At 53.4% G+C, this 15,714-nt stretch overlaps 1 protein-coding gene across 1 annotated transcript in view; it reads right to left on the bottom strand.

The window, feature by feature from the left end:
- Nucleotides 1-1,334: 1,334 nt before the first annotated feature.
- The window catches only part of SLCO2A1 (solute carrier organic anion transporter family member 2A1), a 79,789-nt gene continuing 65,409 nt past the window's right edge, over nucleotides 1,335-15,714 (bottom strand). The window contains exons 8-14 of the mRNA XM_044252333.1: nucleotides 15,440-15,604; nucleotides 14,214-14,403; nucleotides 12,024-12,189; nucleotides 9,524-9,687; nucleotides 6,148-6,212; nucleotides 3,468-3,591; nucleotides 1,335-3,300 (exon numbers count right to left, since the gene is read on the bottom strand). Of these exons, the coding sequence (XP_044108268.1) occupies nucleotides 3,180-3,300; nucleotides 3,468-3,591; nucleotides 6,148-6,212; nucleotides 9,524-9,687; nucleotides 12,024-12,189; nucleotides 14,214-14,403; nucleotides 15,440-15,604 (995 nt within the window). The 3' untranslated portion in view covers nucleotides 1,335-3,179. The remainder of the gene's footprint in view (nucleotides 3,301-3,467; nucleotides 3,592-6,147; nucleotides 6,213-9,523; nucleotides 9,688-12,023; nucleotides 12,190-14,213; nucleotides 14,404-15,439; nucleotides 15,605-15,714) is intronic.

Below are 15,714 nucleotides of genomic sequence, written 5' to 3'. Positions count from 1 at the left end.
CCAATTTCAGGTTCCTCGTCTTTGAATGGGGCCTTCGGACCAGTGCGGTCTCCCTCAGGGGCTATGATGAGGATCACCCCAGAGGGCCTGAGACCCAAGGATAAATCGTGAAGATATGGTATTTGATTTTCACTGCATTTCCCCCCTCCTGTGCTAAGAAATTCCAGGAAGGATGAGGTAAAAAGTTCCTACAGACCCTTTCTTCCCTGGCTTTTTTTGTTCAGCCCTTGAGGTGCTGGATTATGCTGGCAGAGGGAGTGGAGCCAAGAGGTGGGCTTCCTGGGGCTGGGCAGGGGGAGGGCCTCGGCCTGCATCTAGCCTCTGCATGGTTTCCAGGCTCGGGGGGACGCAGGGCAGGTCGGGACCCTCAGCCTGGGAAGGGACCAAGGACCCATACTGGCAGGACCCAAGGGACTGTGGATGTCTTTGAGGACCAGACCATTGAGGAGGGTAGATGCTAACCTTCCAGCCACCTGGCTGGATGACAGCTAGAAACCAAACCTAACTGATTTCAGAGAATAATTGTGCCATTGTCTGTGCACGCTCAAGCTGGGAGAGTGAGACTCCCGCTCTCAGTACGTGGTACGCACTTAACACAGCACAGTGAGCTCTGTTCTTCATGCCCACTGGCTCCTGGTTGCAGCGGCCCAGGGAATCCGATTAACAGGCACCCCTCCCCTTCAGAGGGGCCTACAGAGTCTGAATTCTCAGCGGCCCAAGCACAGGTGGGGGTCACCAAGGTTCTGCTGCGCTCAAGACCCACCACCCAGGTGTAGGGACTCCCTACGTTGGCCTCACAGGAGGGGCCTGGGACAGGAGCCACTCCCATAGGCCCCGGGGGCTGGCTGGAGGGATTGGGAAGCTAGGTTTTAACCACATCCTCTGTGAGTGTCCAGCCCTCCAGGAAGTTTGCTCAGCCTTAGAAGGGTTTGCTCTAGAAGTGAAATGAAGGTGGCCCCATTATAGTCTCTGCTGGCCGTCAGGGGAAAAGCTTTGCCGTGGGGAGGGGGTAGGATGGCTGTGACCAAAGGACCAGTGACAATTGGGATATGAATGCTGGTCTGTCTCATGGACTGAGCTATTGGTGCTCCACTCCACCTCCAGATATGAACTCAAGGCACCGTGGGCCTTTGATGGTTGTCTGCAGAACTTCACCGAAGGACCAGCAAGCACCTGCTGCCGGCTCTGAACCAGGCTGGTGGGTGGGGAGTCATGCTACCTCCGATCCCCATGGCCAGACGCCCCTGTGGTTGTGGCATGGGCCCCTCCTCCAGCCAGAAAGGTTCTATTGGCTCTCTGATGGATACAGATGACATTACAAATTCACAACCGAGTAAGATCAGTAGCAAAATTATAATATATTAATAGCAACATCATAATAGAATAAAGCCTTGGGAGGCAACCAGTCTTCCAGAACCTGCAGGTTGGCATTCATTGTTCATGAGCTCGGCTGAAAGCAGTGCCTCCAGAATTTGGTTACATCACAGAGAGGAGGACCCGGACAACTAGCAGGGAACCATTTTCCAAGAAGAACCATCTTAAAATGCTGTCACTGTCCCCAGAAGTTGCATGGAGCCTCCCTTCCTGAGTGAGATCTTTGGAGATAAGGCCACGTGTAGCAGTGTGACTTTCACAAAGACTTTAGTCTCACAGCAGTTTGGCCACTGGCATACACGTTTGGCTTACCACCACAAAAATCTTTTCCAGAGACGGCTTCTGGTAGGCTTCTGGAGGGTTCTTCCAAGAGGAGTGGCACTCAAGAGGGCCATGGATGGCAATAACCGGTTCCAGCTGCTCCAGAGGACGTGGTGAGCCAGGTTTCTGTCTGGCAAAGGGCCAGGTGCTAGGGCCCTCTGGTGGGACACAGATGGTCAAGATCCTGTTGACAGTCTCTGGGTTTGTGCTGGGTCTCCCCTGCTGCTGCCCACCGAGCACACTCTGGGAGAAGGCCCCGTGTGGATGGAGGAGGGAAGGGGAGCTCCTAGGAAGGCCCAGCAGAAAGCCACATTTGGCGCTGCCTTGCACAAAGCTGGTCTGCAATAAATATAATACTTGTTGATGAAAGGCCTCCATTGTGGACATCTGATTCTGAACCTTCACCACACAGCAGTGGGGTTGCTTGACCCCGGGCCCTGGAGGGGCAGTGAGGAGAGGCTGAGAACACATTGATGAACACAGGAGTGTCTGGAGTCAGAGAAGCCAACCACCCTGGCTTCTGTTTCACGGCAGCTCGGCAGCCCTTGACACAAACCCCCCGCCCCAAGCTTCACAGCCTGCTCTGCTGACATCTCGGACTGCCTGTCTTAACTCTTCGGCACACAGGGTGAGGCCCAGCAGGGAAGCCCATGAGCGGCCACCTCATCCGCTCCCAAGGAAACTCAGGAAGGGTCTTCCCGTCACTCTGAGTTGAGCAGTCTTGTCCTCACAGAGAGGGTGGGGGAGGTTGGGCCACTGACCACTTCACAGCCCTCCTTGGGTCTTCACCATGGTGTGGCTTTCTTAGCACAGAAGGATCTAGTTAAGAGGAACAGCATGTGGATGACCCACCCTCGGGGTATCTTGGTCTCTGCTCTGGTACCCGGGTGTGTGGTACCTGAGAGGGGATCGGCTGGCCATACTCCCCAACATGGCAGCTTCCAAAATGGCATTGTGGGGCAGGAAGCAAAGATCTGAGGGGAAGGAGGCCAGTCCGCCCTGGGTTCTGTGCTGATGCTGAACCAAGACACAAAGGGGGTTACAGCCAAGCCCCTCCCTCCCCTAGCCTGCCTCTGGCTGTTAACCATAACCCAGCCCTCTCCCTTTCGCTCTGGGGAGATAATGCTTTGCTCTCTCCACTTAGGAAACCAAGCCTTCCCCACAACGCTGGGGTGGGGGGCAGGGGCTGCATCCTTGCTGGGAGATCCAGCACCAAGGGGATCCTGGGCACAGGGCTGCCTCCCAGGGAACTGAGAAGGCCTGGCCCTCCGGTCCAGCGCCCATCCAGCCCAGGTACACAGTGGACCTGAGGAATCCTGGCAGCAGAGAGTGGGGGAGGGGAGGCAGAGAGGGCAAATGGTGACTGGGGTTTTCTCTTATTTAAAAAAAACGGAAACGATATGTTAACATTAGTAAATACAGACAGTTGTGGAGGGGCAGGGTCCACTTTCTGGAGCAGGCAGTGGCTGGGCCAGGGGTCAAGGTCAGATGAGGCCCGCAGCCTTCTCCTGCACGTTGTACTCCTTGTTCTTCTTTACCCGCCAGCTGATGAACAAGAGCAGCAGCACACCCAGTGCCTTGTAGCCCACCTGCAGGCCCAGGTACCTGGGGGGCAGGAGGAGACGAACCGGTGAGGGGGTTCCGCGGTGGCTCCGCGGCCCATGTCCCAGGGTCAGGGCCATCAGGAAGGGCAGTGGCCCAGGGACTATGCTGTCACCATTTAGGGAAGGATCCATTACCACCCGGGCCATGGGGGCATGCGGGGCCCTCACCTGTTTCGGAGAGTATCATTGTCATAGTACGCACAGGCCCCACGCCTCCCTGAGCACTGTGAGCTCCACCGGATGCACGAGTGGTCGATGGTGAGGCCGTAGAGGGCTGGAGAGGGCAGCCAGGCTGGTGTCCACGGGAAGAGAGTTCAGAAAGTACAGGTTACATAGAGCTGCAGGTGGAGGTGCCTGGCAGGGTAGGAGGCGGTCCTTGCCCCCAGTACCCCAGCATGGTTCCCATGAATGAGAGCGGCTCCGCCCCACCTGAAGGAACTGAAGTGCCTTTGCACAGCCAAACAGCTTTCTGGGAAGCCTGAATTTCTCTTTCCTTAGAGGCTTAGGAGAGAAAAGAGACCTGAGCCATCCTTTCAGGGCAGTGAGTCACAGAGGTCACCTAGCTGCCAGCTCAGACAGACAACAAGGTTCTCACACTGGATTGGCCTCAAGTGGAGAGATGCTGACTTCCACAGTGTGGCAGGGGTCTCTGGAGGGCAATGACTCCTCATGTCCTGGCAGGGCCTGGAGGTGGGTGGGTGCCCTCATTCTAAGGAGGAGGAAGGTGGGCATGGCTAGCTCACACTCTCAGAACCAAGAGGATTGGGGCTGGACTTTGAACCCTTGTTTCCTCGAAGCCCATGCTCTTCCAGGACATCAGGCTGCCTGCTGCCTTAGACAATGCCCCTGGAAGACCCCAGACACCCTGGCTGCTCAGAGTCTCTCCCCCAGCCCCCTGAACTTCCCCACAGCTGAATGGTGAGACCCAATCTAGCAGAAGCTCTAGAGGCCCTCCTGCTATTAAGTATTCAGAATGACCCCTGTATTGTTAGCTACAGATCTAGGCAGTCACTGGACTAGGGAGGGATTTGTCCAGGATCCACACCCTGAACTACTGCGCTCAGAACAGCCAGGCCAACCCTGTGGAGGATCCTGAGAGAAGCTGCTTCAGGAGGAATGAAAGAGGAGATCGGTCTGTGGCTCCAGCCTTAAGGGGGAACGTTTGAGAGCCAGCCTCTCTACTCAGACCCTGCTCACTTCAGAGTCTCCGGCTAAGCAGGGCATGGAAACTGGCCATGGGGATTGTCCACCAACATAGTAAATAATAGTAGTAAAATAATAGTAATAATATAATATAATATAATATAATAATAGTAATAAATAAAGTAATAGTAATAAAAAATTCCTACGTAGTAAACAAAGTCCAGAAACATTACTGGCCAAGTCCTAGTGGGTAATTTTAAACTTGCTGGGTTTTATCCATGGGAAATCCTGCCTTCTACCCCAGAGTGCGATTGCATTCTTGGGTGATGAATGGAAGGCCTCCAGCCTGGATTTTCTAACTGTGATCCCATATCGAGTTGTCTGAGATCAAGGGACAAAAAAAGGCGGCAGGTGCCGTGAGTGGTGGGATAGTGGTTGTTTCCCAGGTGGCTGGGAGAAGCTCTTCAGGGCCCATCCGGGCCACGGGCCGCGCTGGGCGCAACGCGGGGCTTCCTTCCCAGCACAGGTCTCAGAGTGAGTTACACATGAGGGCTGTGTGGTAAGAAGGAGCCGTGAAGATGGCCATAGCTCAGCCACCAGGACATGGCAGAGCCCGCGGCCCTGTGTCCTCCACGCTGGTAATACAGGTCCAAGCAGCAGGCTCTGAAGGGGCGGTGCTGGCATGAGAGCAGCCAGGAGCCCGAGGCTGAGAAATCCCGTGGAAAAGACTGGTTTAATCATCATCTGTATGCCCCACCCAACCTCCATGGGAGACGGCCCTGCGAAGGTTCTGGCTCAGCAGGCCCCAGGAGGGACATCACCAACACAGCCCAGAACCATCAGGGAAGATGCTGGAGGGCCAAGTGCAGCCTGGCTTCGAGATAATAAGGCACGGCGGGCTCTGCAGGGCAGCACTGGAGGCCAGCCAGGACCCTCTAACAGTGACTGAAGACCTTCCCAGGCGGCTGCCATGCTCCCCGCTGCTGTGTGCACCCGCGGGATCCTGAATCAATACTCCGTTCCACGTGGTCCCTTTACTTGGCTTACCAGGCCCTGCAAGGGTCTGCATGCCCTGGCCTGGACGGGTCGCGAAGGCATGGTCCAGCCTGAGCCTCCGGGAGAGGGTGGGCGAGGGGCACATATGAGCCACCTGCCCAGCCACGCCCCCAGGGAGAGGGCCAGGTGTTCCCAGCTCCCCCATGCAGGGCTCTGTTTCACCGAGGTCTCTGGGCGGCTTGACTGTAGACTGCGTTTGCCGGCAGAGGGCCCCACCCTGGGAAACACTGGCTGAATAGTGGCAGGAGGAGTGAGTTCTGTAAAGTGGGAGGGAAGCCAGGGCCAGGCTCAACTGCTGTTCTGACTGGGACAGGAATGCAGGGGTTTGTTCCTACAGCCAGTTCTTGGAGAAAGATGAAAAAAATACCTGCGTTCAATTCTTTATTAGGTATCCTCAGCTGTGTCCACTTTTCATTTTTCTTGCATAGTTTTCTTTGGAATTAATGCCATAGATGGAATCTTTCCTAACCTCAAGTAACGGGGAAACCGCCCACATAGGGTCTTGGCCTTTGCTGACGTGTTGATGATGCACTGCCTCTCCTTACAGCAGAGAAGAGACAGGGTTTCCCCCGCGCCTGCCCCTTGCAGTCCCGTCCCCGCCATGCCCTGGAGCCCCTCCTCAGGAAGGAGGGGCACCTCAGACACTTACCCAGCAGGCGCATCAGCAAGAACTGTACCCCAATGGCAAATGACTTTTCATCCTGGTTCACCACACTGAAAAGGAAGATTGGAAGAGTCAGGAGCCAGAGGACTCGGGGCTGTGCCTTGGCTCAGTCAGGGGCAGCCTGCCGCAGAGCCAGCCAGAACCTCCCCTCAAATGGCCCGACAGCCACCTGGCTGGCTGGGTTCATCATGGCCAAGTGCTCCTGTTGTTGGAATTGGTGATTCTCAAAGCGTAGTCGCCGCGCCAGTAGCATGAGCCTCTGGGAACTCATTAGGAATGCAGATTCTCAGGCCCTACCTTAAACCTAAGAATCAGGTCCCCCTGGGGTGGTGCCCAGCCATCTGTGCCTCCTGAAGCCCTTCAGGAGATTCTGTTGCACAGTCAAATTTGAGAGCCTCTGGTCTTGTGGTTTTTAGGGTTGCCCCTGCCCCCTTCAAGAGGCAGAGGGCAGAAGAGGCTGGGAATGGAGAGAAGGATGGGAAAGGGTGTGTTCACAGCAGCAGGTCTGAACAACTCCCATGGAGTGTGAATAGCAATAAAGCCCCGATGAAAGAGTAATTAAGGCTCCTGGGCCCTAGGCTTCTGTGTGCAACTGAAAAAATCCTTTACCTAGGGCCAGCTTTGTGGGCGTGTGACCTGTGCTGCCTCCCAGGGCCCTGTCCTCAGAAAGGCCTCAGGCTGGATTTAATGTTCTGCTGTGGCTATATTGAAATTCTTAATAATTTTGGAACAGGAGCCTCTCATTTTCAATTTGTACTGGGTCCTGCAAATGAAAGAGCTGGTCTTGCCCCTACTCTTCTTCCCTCAAGAGAGGACAAGTGTTCAGCTGAGGAAGGAGATTCAAAGAGAGACAGGGAAGCTATCTGGCAGTGGTATTGCCAGGTCCTGCCATCCCAGCTGGGCAGGGGGCAGAGAGGGAAACCCCATCCACAAGGTGGGGAGCCAGGAGGTGGCCTGCAGAGGCACCAGGCTTCTTGTGCTCTGAACACCCACATTCCTGGGGGGTGGGTGCCATGGGGGAAGGGCTTTTGGGGCAAAAGAGACATCAGGGAAGGGAACTCAGAAGTAATGTTCAGGTCTCTGCACACATTTTGTTCTAGCCCCACACTCCTGCTAGCAACACAGAAAAGGGCCCTCTTCCAGGTCCTCTGAAGGATGGCCCAGTGAAACAAATACTCACGGGCTTGAGGCACCCATTTGGGACCCCCCCCCACCCATGAAAGGTGCCTCAAATCTCAATCTAGTGGACACTCCCTTATGCCCACAGTTTCCTCCAGTGGCCCAAGTTCATAATAGTCCTGGTCACTGTCCCTGAGCAGACTCTCCTAGATTCTGGACTGAACGTGGCTTGGGTACCTCAGTTTGTGCCTTAACGGCTCAGTTTGTGCCTTAATGGTTGATGAACGGCTTGAGCCCCTTCTGGTGTTTGTCCTCATTGGCTGTGAACTAACTCTGGCATTTGGCCCACTGTCTCCTCCCAAATTTCTCCCAGCCTGTATTTCCACACCTGGTTAGGGGCCAGGGTACAAATAACACTTGGGTCACCTACACGGTCCTCTTTAAGCCTCACCTTCTTCACATTAAATAGCATCCATTCTCTCATCTTTCCCAGTGGGATCTATCTTTAAACCATTTTGGGATCCTGGGGCCTCTTCCGTTTCACTCCAGCTCCAGATCAGACTTAGAAGAGAGAGGTTTTCTAGGAAAGCCCGTCCTGTGGTTGAAAGGATGCTCTTCCTCCACAGCTTCCCTAGCCCTGAGGCTTGATGGAGCCCTCTGGGAGGCTGACTGACAGGGACTGCCCCTTACCTGCTGCTCAGGAACTTCCCTGTGAAATGTCCTTATCCTGTTCCCTCTCCTCGTCATGGCTACTCATGATATTTCTTGGGGTTACAGGGTCCATCATGGCCCATCTGGCCCAGGTGCAAGAAGTAACCCCACTCAAGGTCTTGGATGAAAGCACAGGTGCTTGGAATGCACAGAGTGGGGAGGGACAGAAAGAGGGTACTGATGGTGTCAGGAAGGGCAACATGCTGGGGCTCTGAGCAGCCCCACCTGCTCCCGTGGAATGTGCTAAGAACACAAAATTCTGACTGCTCTTTTCCTGGGCCACTTCTCAGGCTTGTGGTTACAGTAAGCCACCCGGAGGCATGGGGTAAAACCTTACACTAGACCAAGAGCAGGCTTGGTCTACGTAGGTGGTGGCTTTCCCAAGCTCAGAGCTCCTTACCATGACAGGAGCTCACTGTGCGGGAAGCATACACCTGGGACCTCTGGGTCACCCCGTGGGATGTGGGGCACAAGGATGAATTATGCAAGTTTCCTGCCCTTTGCATGCACCTGGGAGTAATAGACCTTTGTCTTGGAATCACGAGTCTCCTATCTCCCACCTGCATTCTCGAAATAGTAACAAGAACAGGAGCTTGGTAGTTTGCAAGCTAACTTGTCAACAGGGTAAAATCCCAGGCCCTGACAGATGGCTGCTTCTGTTCTTCATCTCCTAGCCTTTTGGGAAAAATAGGCCATTGGCACCTAGCTAGCTGTTAATAATTCTTAGAATTTGGTTAACAGTGATAATTAACCAATACATAGAGTATCTTTTATATTTACAAAGCAATTTATCAGATAATCCTGACACCAGTCCCTTGTGGTCAATATCACGAGCCTCTTTTCATAAATGAGGAAACTGAAACTCAGTGAGGCCGGCAACATCCCAGGACATGCAACCAGTGCACGGCTGAGCTGGGTCTTTGACCCTAGCACTGGACATCCAGGTCCTGTGTTTTTTCCTCTCTGCTCTCAAGGAAGGTGAGGACAGAAAAAAGGCAGGCAGGGGTGGGTTAGGTGAACTTGGTTGAAATGTTGTTTTTGCTTTGGCAGAGGGTGAGATGAAGGAAGGGTCAATTCCCTCTCAAAAGCTCAGAGGCATTCCACCGCCACCGCCACCGTAACGGGACACCTCTGCTCTCCCCTCCCACCTTGGCCAGCCTCTCTCTTCTGACCTGAGAACTTGGTCCTGGCTCCTAGCACACTGGGCTTTTCTTATTTTCATCCTTTCTCAAAGCCCTCATTCTGTCTCTGGAACTTCCCACATTTTTTGTTTGTTTGTTTGTTTGTTTCATCTTGATTTTGTGCATCTACCTGAATTCTCTTCCTTCCTCTTAGTTCTTTCAGGATTTAAACATAAGTGAATCTTCAGGTATGTCCACAGTGTGGAGCCAGGCAGCCTGGCTTCCTCGAGGCTCAGCCCTTTGTGGCTCTGCCCTCCTGGGGATGGGATCTCTGTTGGTGGCAGGAAAAGAGGAGAGACAGAATCCAGCAGGCAGGGCAGGCAGCATGGGGGAAGGAGAGGAGCACTCACCGCAGAACCATCATGTAGAGAGGGTTGTGAGAGAGGCAGGCTATGAGGGCCACGAAGGAGATGAGGAAGATGGCTGGGAGCAGGAAGTGGGCACAGGGGATGGGGCACGATCCCGTCTTGGCTGAAGCGGATGCCCCGGTCACACAGCTGCAGTTCAGATACGTCTTGGAAAGGAGAGGGAGGGGGAGATCTGCTGTCATCATTACGCAGCCACACACTTCAAAGGCTGGAACCAGCTCCAGCCAGAGAGTCCCCTGGGTCTGGGGAGCTGGGCGATGATGCACGTGGAGGCCGGAGAGCAGACCCGGTGAGGTTTCCGAGGTGCCCCACGGATGCCACCTCTGACGGCTGTTTGGGCCATCAAAACCGTCTTCAAGGAAACCGGTCATGGAGCATGGGCGGGTCCCCTCCCCAGTTCCACCCCAACCAGGACAGGTGGGATCCCATGGCCAGGCAGGGCCTACCCAGCAGGGGACTGGGGTGGAGAGGGGAGGGCTCTCTCCATGGTGGGGCTGCCCTGTGCCCAGCCACTGTGGTTTTATGGGTGCTTGTTTTTGCTGTCTGTATGCTTCTTACAGGGAAAACAAGAACGGTATAAACAGGAAACATCAGTGGGAACCCAGCAGAATCCACTGCTCTCCATCAGTCAGGCCTTTGCCAGAGCTTCCTGCCTGAGAGGAGCTCCTAGCCATGAAGGACTCTAGGGAAAGAGTCCCTGGCTCTGGTCTGTTCATACGGTTCATATGGTTCAGCACTCTTATACAACTGGCTTTGGAGGCCACTGCCCACGTCAGGTGGTGTTCACCTTTCTTCTCACAGCATCTGATGGACTAGCCTATGACCATTTCAATGTCCCAGCAGTTACAAGGCTAGGACTAGAATTACCCAGCTAGCAGGCTTCTTTCCGGCAGATGGCAGAAACTATGCACCCTCTTTATTTTGGCTGCTGGGAAGCTCAGAAATAAGTCATATACAATACAGCTGTTATTTCTCTTCAGTCTGCATTTTTTTTAACATACTTTTTTTCTGTTTATAATCTACTCTCTTTTCTTGAGAATGGATTTGTGCTGTTTTTGGAAATCTGTCAAGGTAACTTCTGGAAGTCGATGAGTCAGACGTAAGTAAATAAAGATAAGAAAACCACAGAAGCCACCACAGACTCCTCTGACTAGAAGACAATGGAGAGACCATCTTGTTTGCACTCTGTCTTCCCTCTGCCCATGAAGGTGGCTGTGAGAATAGCCCTGCCCAGTCCTCTTGGAGGAGGATGCTAAAGTGGTGGCCAGCCTTGTCCATGGCCTCCACACGGGCTTAAGGGAATGAGACATGTTCTTCTCCTTAGGGCATTTCTAGCAGAACTGCACAGACTTCCCACTGCTCTCAGGAAAAGGCACATACAGCTCCTAGGCCCAGCCTGCCCAGCTTGGCCTGGGTGTGGCATGGCTCTCAGCGCCAACCCTGGCCTTCTCAGCTTTCTCCTGTGCCCATCTCTGTCATGTCCTTGGGCCCTGCACTTGCCATTCCTTTACCTGGAAGGCTTCACTTCCAGGCCTTCCTAGGGTTTTCTTCTTCAGGTTGTTCTAAGTTCTAATGCCACCTCCTCAGGGAGGCCTCCAGCAACTAGAGAGGCTAGTCATTAAGTCTCTCCGCAGCATGGGTTACATTCTAAGATTACCTTGTACATTTATTTGCTAGAATGAAAACTCAACGAGAGTGGGGACCTTGTCTGATGGGTTCACCACTGAGACCTCACACTTGTGGCTGTGCTGGCTGGTCACTGAGTATTTGTTGAATAACTGAATATGTGTCTCGACTTGATTTGCTTCTGGCTGACCCTAGAAGCCAGGAGCCTTAGCCCTCAGAGGGCTGGTAGAACCTCACCTTGTGGACCCAGTGAACGTGGGCTGCACAAGTCAAGTCTGGTGGCCAGGAGTTCCATGACCTTGAACAGATGTGCCCCAGACTGAGGCAGGGTCCTGGGTTCTAGTCTCACATCTGCCCCCAGGTAGCTGCATGACTTCAGACCAGTTGTAAGGTTATATACACGTCAGGGCTGAGAGGTTCGACCAAATGCCCTAGATCGCACTTCCAGGTTCTGATTATAGAAGACCCCCTGCTCTCGATTCCTCTGGGCCTATTCTTGTGGCTTCCCACACAGCCAGGATGCAGGACCCAGCACTGCCCCTTAGGATCCGTCAGGATGAGACTCAAAGGCGTCAGCTGAAGGAGTGCTTGGCTCATTTCTGCTCTGAGCATTTTTGGGCCTCAAGAATGTGAATTTTTTTGAACATCGGCCAATCGTTAATTGACTTTGGGATGTAGGCATCTGGTCATGACCTTAGGGAAGGGGAGGTGGAGAGAGGGTGAGTGTGGTGCAGAGGCCATGAGGCTGGGAACGAGTGTGGCTTGGGTGGCATTCTGCCCATCCTGGTGCTGAGGAGCAGTCTGCGAGGGCCTGCGCTGAGCACAGAGCCCCCCATGGGGCCTCTCCTGCCCTTACCAGCTGCTTGGAGGTCACGGAGCTGGTGTTGATGCCAGTGCAGCCGGCGTGGCACGGTGAGAGGTACTCAACTCCGTTGTCTCCGCACACTGGGTGGAAGACGGAATCTGGGCACGAGCAGTGCCTGTGGCAGGAGGGAAACTGCAGATGTATAGAACTTGATGTCCTGCCAGCAAAACAGGAAATGGGGAATCAAACAAAGCAAGACCAAAAGAAAAACCTCCCCACGCCAGCCCAGTGTGAGTTCCCCGCCTGGTTAGTGTGTCTGTGTGTCTCTGTTTATCTCGGGCCAGCGCCACCCTGGGATCTGAATTATGCCTATTGGAGCCAATGGTGAATTGACAGGTTGGTCAGTGCTCATGGCATCACCAACTGCTGCCAGGAGGACGTGGTCAGCAAACCCCACACCACAGAGGGGCATTAAGACAACCAACCAACCAACCAACCAAACCAACCAGGACTCCAATGAAAGAGATGGCAGATGCTACACCAAAGTCACAGGCAATACTTCCCTTCACTCTTCCTCCACCCGGACTTGGGGTGAGGGAAGAGTGGGGTCCCTGGTCCCTGCATTCCCCCCTGCACTACAATCCAGGGGGTTTCACCAGCTGATCTCACCATTCCTACCATTCCTCCTCATCTGACATTCATGATTATTTCCTGGGGGGGGGGGGTTGGATAGGCTGACAAATCACAGATCAGGGCTCTGCTGAAAGAATACACTGCTGATGGTTAACATTAATGGGGTATCTCTTATGTGCCAGGCACAGTGCCCAAGATTTTTCATGCTGCCACCATGGCAATTCGACAATTAATCATATTCCTTTCATGATGAGAACACTGAAGATTAGAAAAGTAACTGTCACCAGTTACAAAGCACTGTGCTAGAACTCACCCCAGTCTGAGGACAAAGCCCTGTGCTAAAAACTCCCCGCAGGGTTGGGGGTATGCCTGGGTGGCTCAGTCAGTCAGGCATCTGACTCGTGATTTCAGCTCAGGTCATGATCTCAGGGTCTAGGGTTGGGCTCTGCGCTCAGCAAAGAGATTCCTTCTCCATCGCCTTTCCCCTTCCCCCTGCTTGCTCTCCCTCAAATAAATAAATGAAATCTTTAAAAAAATGTTTAATCTTTAAAAAAGATTTCATTTATTTATTTGAGAGAGAAAGCAGAAGCAGGGGGAGGGGCGAAGGGAGAAGCAGGTTTCCCGCTGAGCAGGGAGACCAATGCAGGGCTCGATCCCAGGACCCTGGGATCATGGCCTGAGCTGAAGGCAGATGCTTCACTGGCTGAGCCACCCAGGGGCCCTGCATAAATAAATCTTTGAAAAAATAAAAAGGCTCCTAGTGAGGACCACCCGAAAGCTCAAAGTCTTCTCAGTTTCTCTCAGTCCATAGTCAGCTTGCAGAACAATACAAACCGGGTAGGGGTTTGCCCTGAGCAATCCTCCCTTCCCTCATACCCCTCCTCTCCTTTACCCACCAAAGAAAAAAGAGGGTATGTCAAAGAAAAAGAGAAAACACGAGCACTGAAAGGTAGTTTCTCCAAGTGTTGCAATCTCATTAGGCAAGACCTCAAAGAAGAGGTGGTAGGAATGGGCACCCAGGAGAAAGTACACGCTCCTTGCTCAGCACCCTCCCCTCACAGGCCCCTAAAGCTCTTGCTGAACATGAAGCCAGACTTCAAACTTGGGGCCAGGTTGCTTTATGCCATCTGACAGGTATACTTTACCTGCCCTCTTCCTCACCTGCCCTAATCTTTGGTTTCTGCCATTGCTTTCATTGTTCTTTCTCAGATCTTTTCAAGTCCCCTTCTCTCATCTTTCTTCAGCAGCTCAAGAAGACTTTGTAATTGTAGCCGGCACAGAGCGGATGCTAAACATAGCTTATTTCCTGGTTCCTGAGGCTTGCAGCCCTACAGATTCACCCTGAAACCAAACTAATTAGTTTTTGGTGCTCCTTAAAAAAACAGAGCCCTGCTCCCAATGGCTGGTGGCCCACTAGAACCCTCTGATTTCTTCTCATGACTGAGCATACTATTCAAGACCTCAGTTTCTATGTTGCCACATAAACGGTTAGATCAAAGAGTGAAAAGGAGAGCAGAGAGTTGAAGAAACAAGAAAGGAAGACGATGGCAGCCAGATCCAGGCTCTGGCCTCAGCAAAGGGGATCTTCTCACCTCTCGTTCCTCTTACCTGGGGGGATAGACACCCTCTACAGTGGGGGTGGAGCATCCCATGAAGAAGAGCGGGGCGCAGAGGACCATGGAGATGGTGATGATGGTGGCAGCCACTCGGGGAATGGTTTGCAGAGAGAAAACAAAACGCTTCATGAGGATTCCTCCAAACAGCATTCCCAGCGCTGCAGCAGGAAGGTTCACAGCACCTACAGAAAAAGAGAAGCGGTCTGGGTGCACAGGACTGGGAGTGGGGGCAGGACCAAGACACTGGGCTGAACTTTGGATAAGGGGCATGGCTCCCTGAAGGAACATTTGATACATCCAATTGCAACGGTACTAGCTGACATTAAATGAGCACTTACTGTTTGCCAGGCACATCTAGCACATTGCTCTGCTTATGCAAAGAATAAAGAAACAAGTGAGTCCTTGCAGCCAGAGGGAGGTGAGTTGACGGTGTATTTATTAAGCACCTTTCATTACCTGGCCCCTCACTGTATTCTCACTGTGACCACATGGGTCACACGGTGGTGCCCCTGTCTAATGTGCTAGCTGGTAACTGAAGGCTAAAGGGATGAGGTCACGCCAAGGCCTTGACCACCTTGCCACATCCACATGGCCAGGCTCACCTGTAGAGGGGGCTCAGTAGTTCACTTTGGTGCTTAGTGGGACCACGTCAGTACTTCTCAACCTCAGCTGCACAAAACACCAGTGCTGGGCCCCACCCAGAGACTCTGCTTTCAGGGACTGAGCATGGAGCTTGGCCATCTGTATTTTTTAAAATTTGTCCAGGAGATCCCAAAGTGCAGCCAGGGTGGAGAATCACCGGGCCGCATATTCCTTACCCAGGTGAACGTATTCAGTTCCTTGGTGAAGAAGGGGAAAAAACCGCAAGGCATTTTGCCTAACCTCAAATTCTAGCTTCTCTCTTTCCTCTTTTGCCCCTGGTGATGTCAGGGCCTTTGGGAGGCTGTCAGACTTCCAGTCCCTCTGATGGGGAGGAAGGCAGACCCTGGCCTCCACCCATTCCTGCCTGGAATGATGGGGGCCCCAGAGATCTGCCAAGAACATTCTAGATGGCTAACCAGGAAAAATGTCCTTAAAATTCTTTCCTCTGGCTCTTGTCTGTGTCCGGTCTGACCTCGCCCCTCCCTGGATGGGTGGAGGAGGGTCCAGCTGCTCCCGGAGGCAGGGCCCAGGCAGGGTCCCCCAGCTCCTGTAGCACCCCCACCCTCCAGGACTCACCGATGAGGAAGTTGGCATAGGCCGCGGAGGCGCCATACTGCTTCTCTAGGAACTTGTTGAGGAAAGTGGAGAGGCCCGCGATGACCGAGGAGAAGGTGCACTGGGCCAGGACCACCAGCATGAAGAGTGGGTTCATCAGCAGCTTCAGGAAGATACGGGGGAAGCCTGCAAACAGACGCTGTCAGGGCCGGGCCCTCATGGCAGTCATCACAGGGCTACCTTGGGACTAGTCACTGCCTTTCCTCCTCCTCTAGGCAGCCCTCCTGTCTTCCTCA

The sequence above is a fragment of the Neovison vison genome, chromosome 6 (genome assembly GCF_020171115.1).
Source record: "Neovison vison isolate M4711 chromosome 6, ASM_NN_V1, whole genome shotgun sequence".
NCBI lineage: Eukaryota > Metazoa > Chordata > Mammalia > Carnivora > Mustelidae > Neogale > Neogale vison.
The sequence above is the reverse complement of the archived record's forward strand: the minus strand, read 5'-3'. Positions and strand labels throughout refer to the sequence as shown.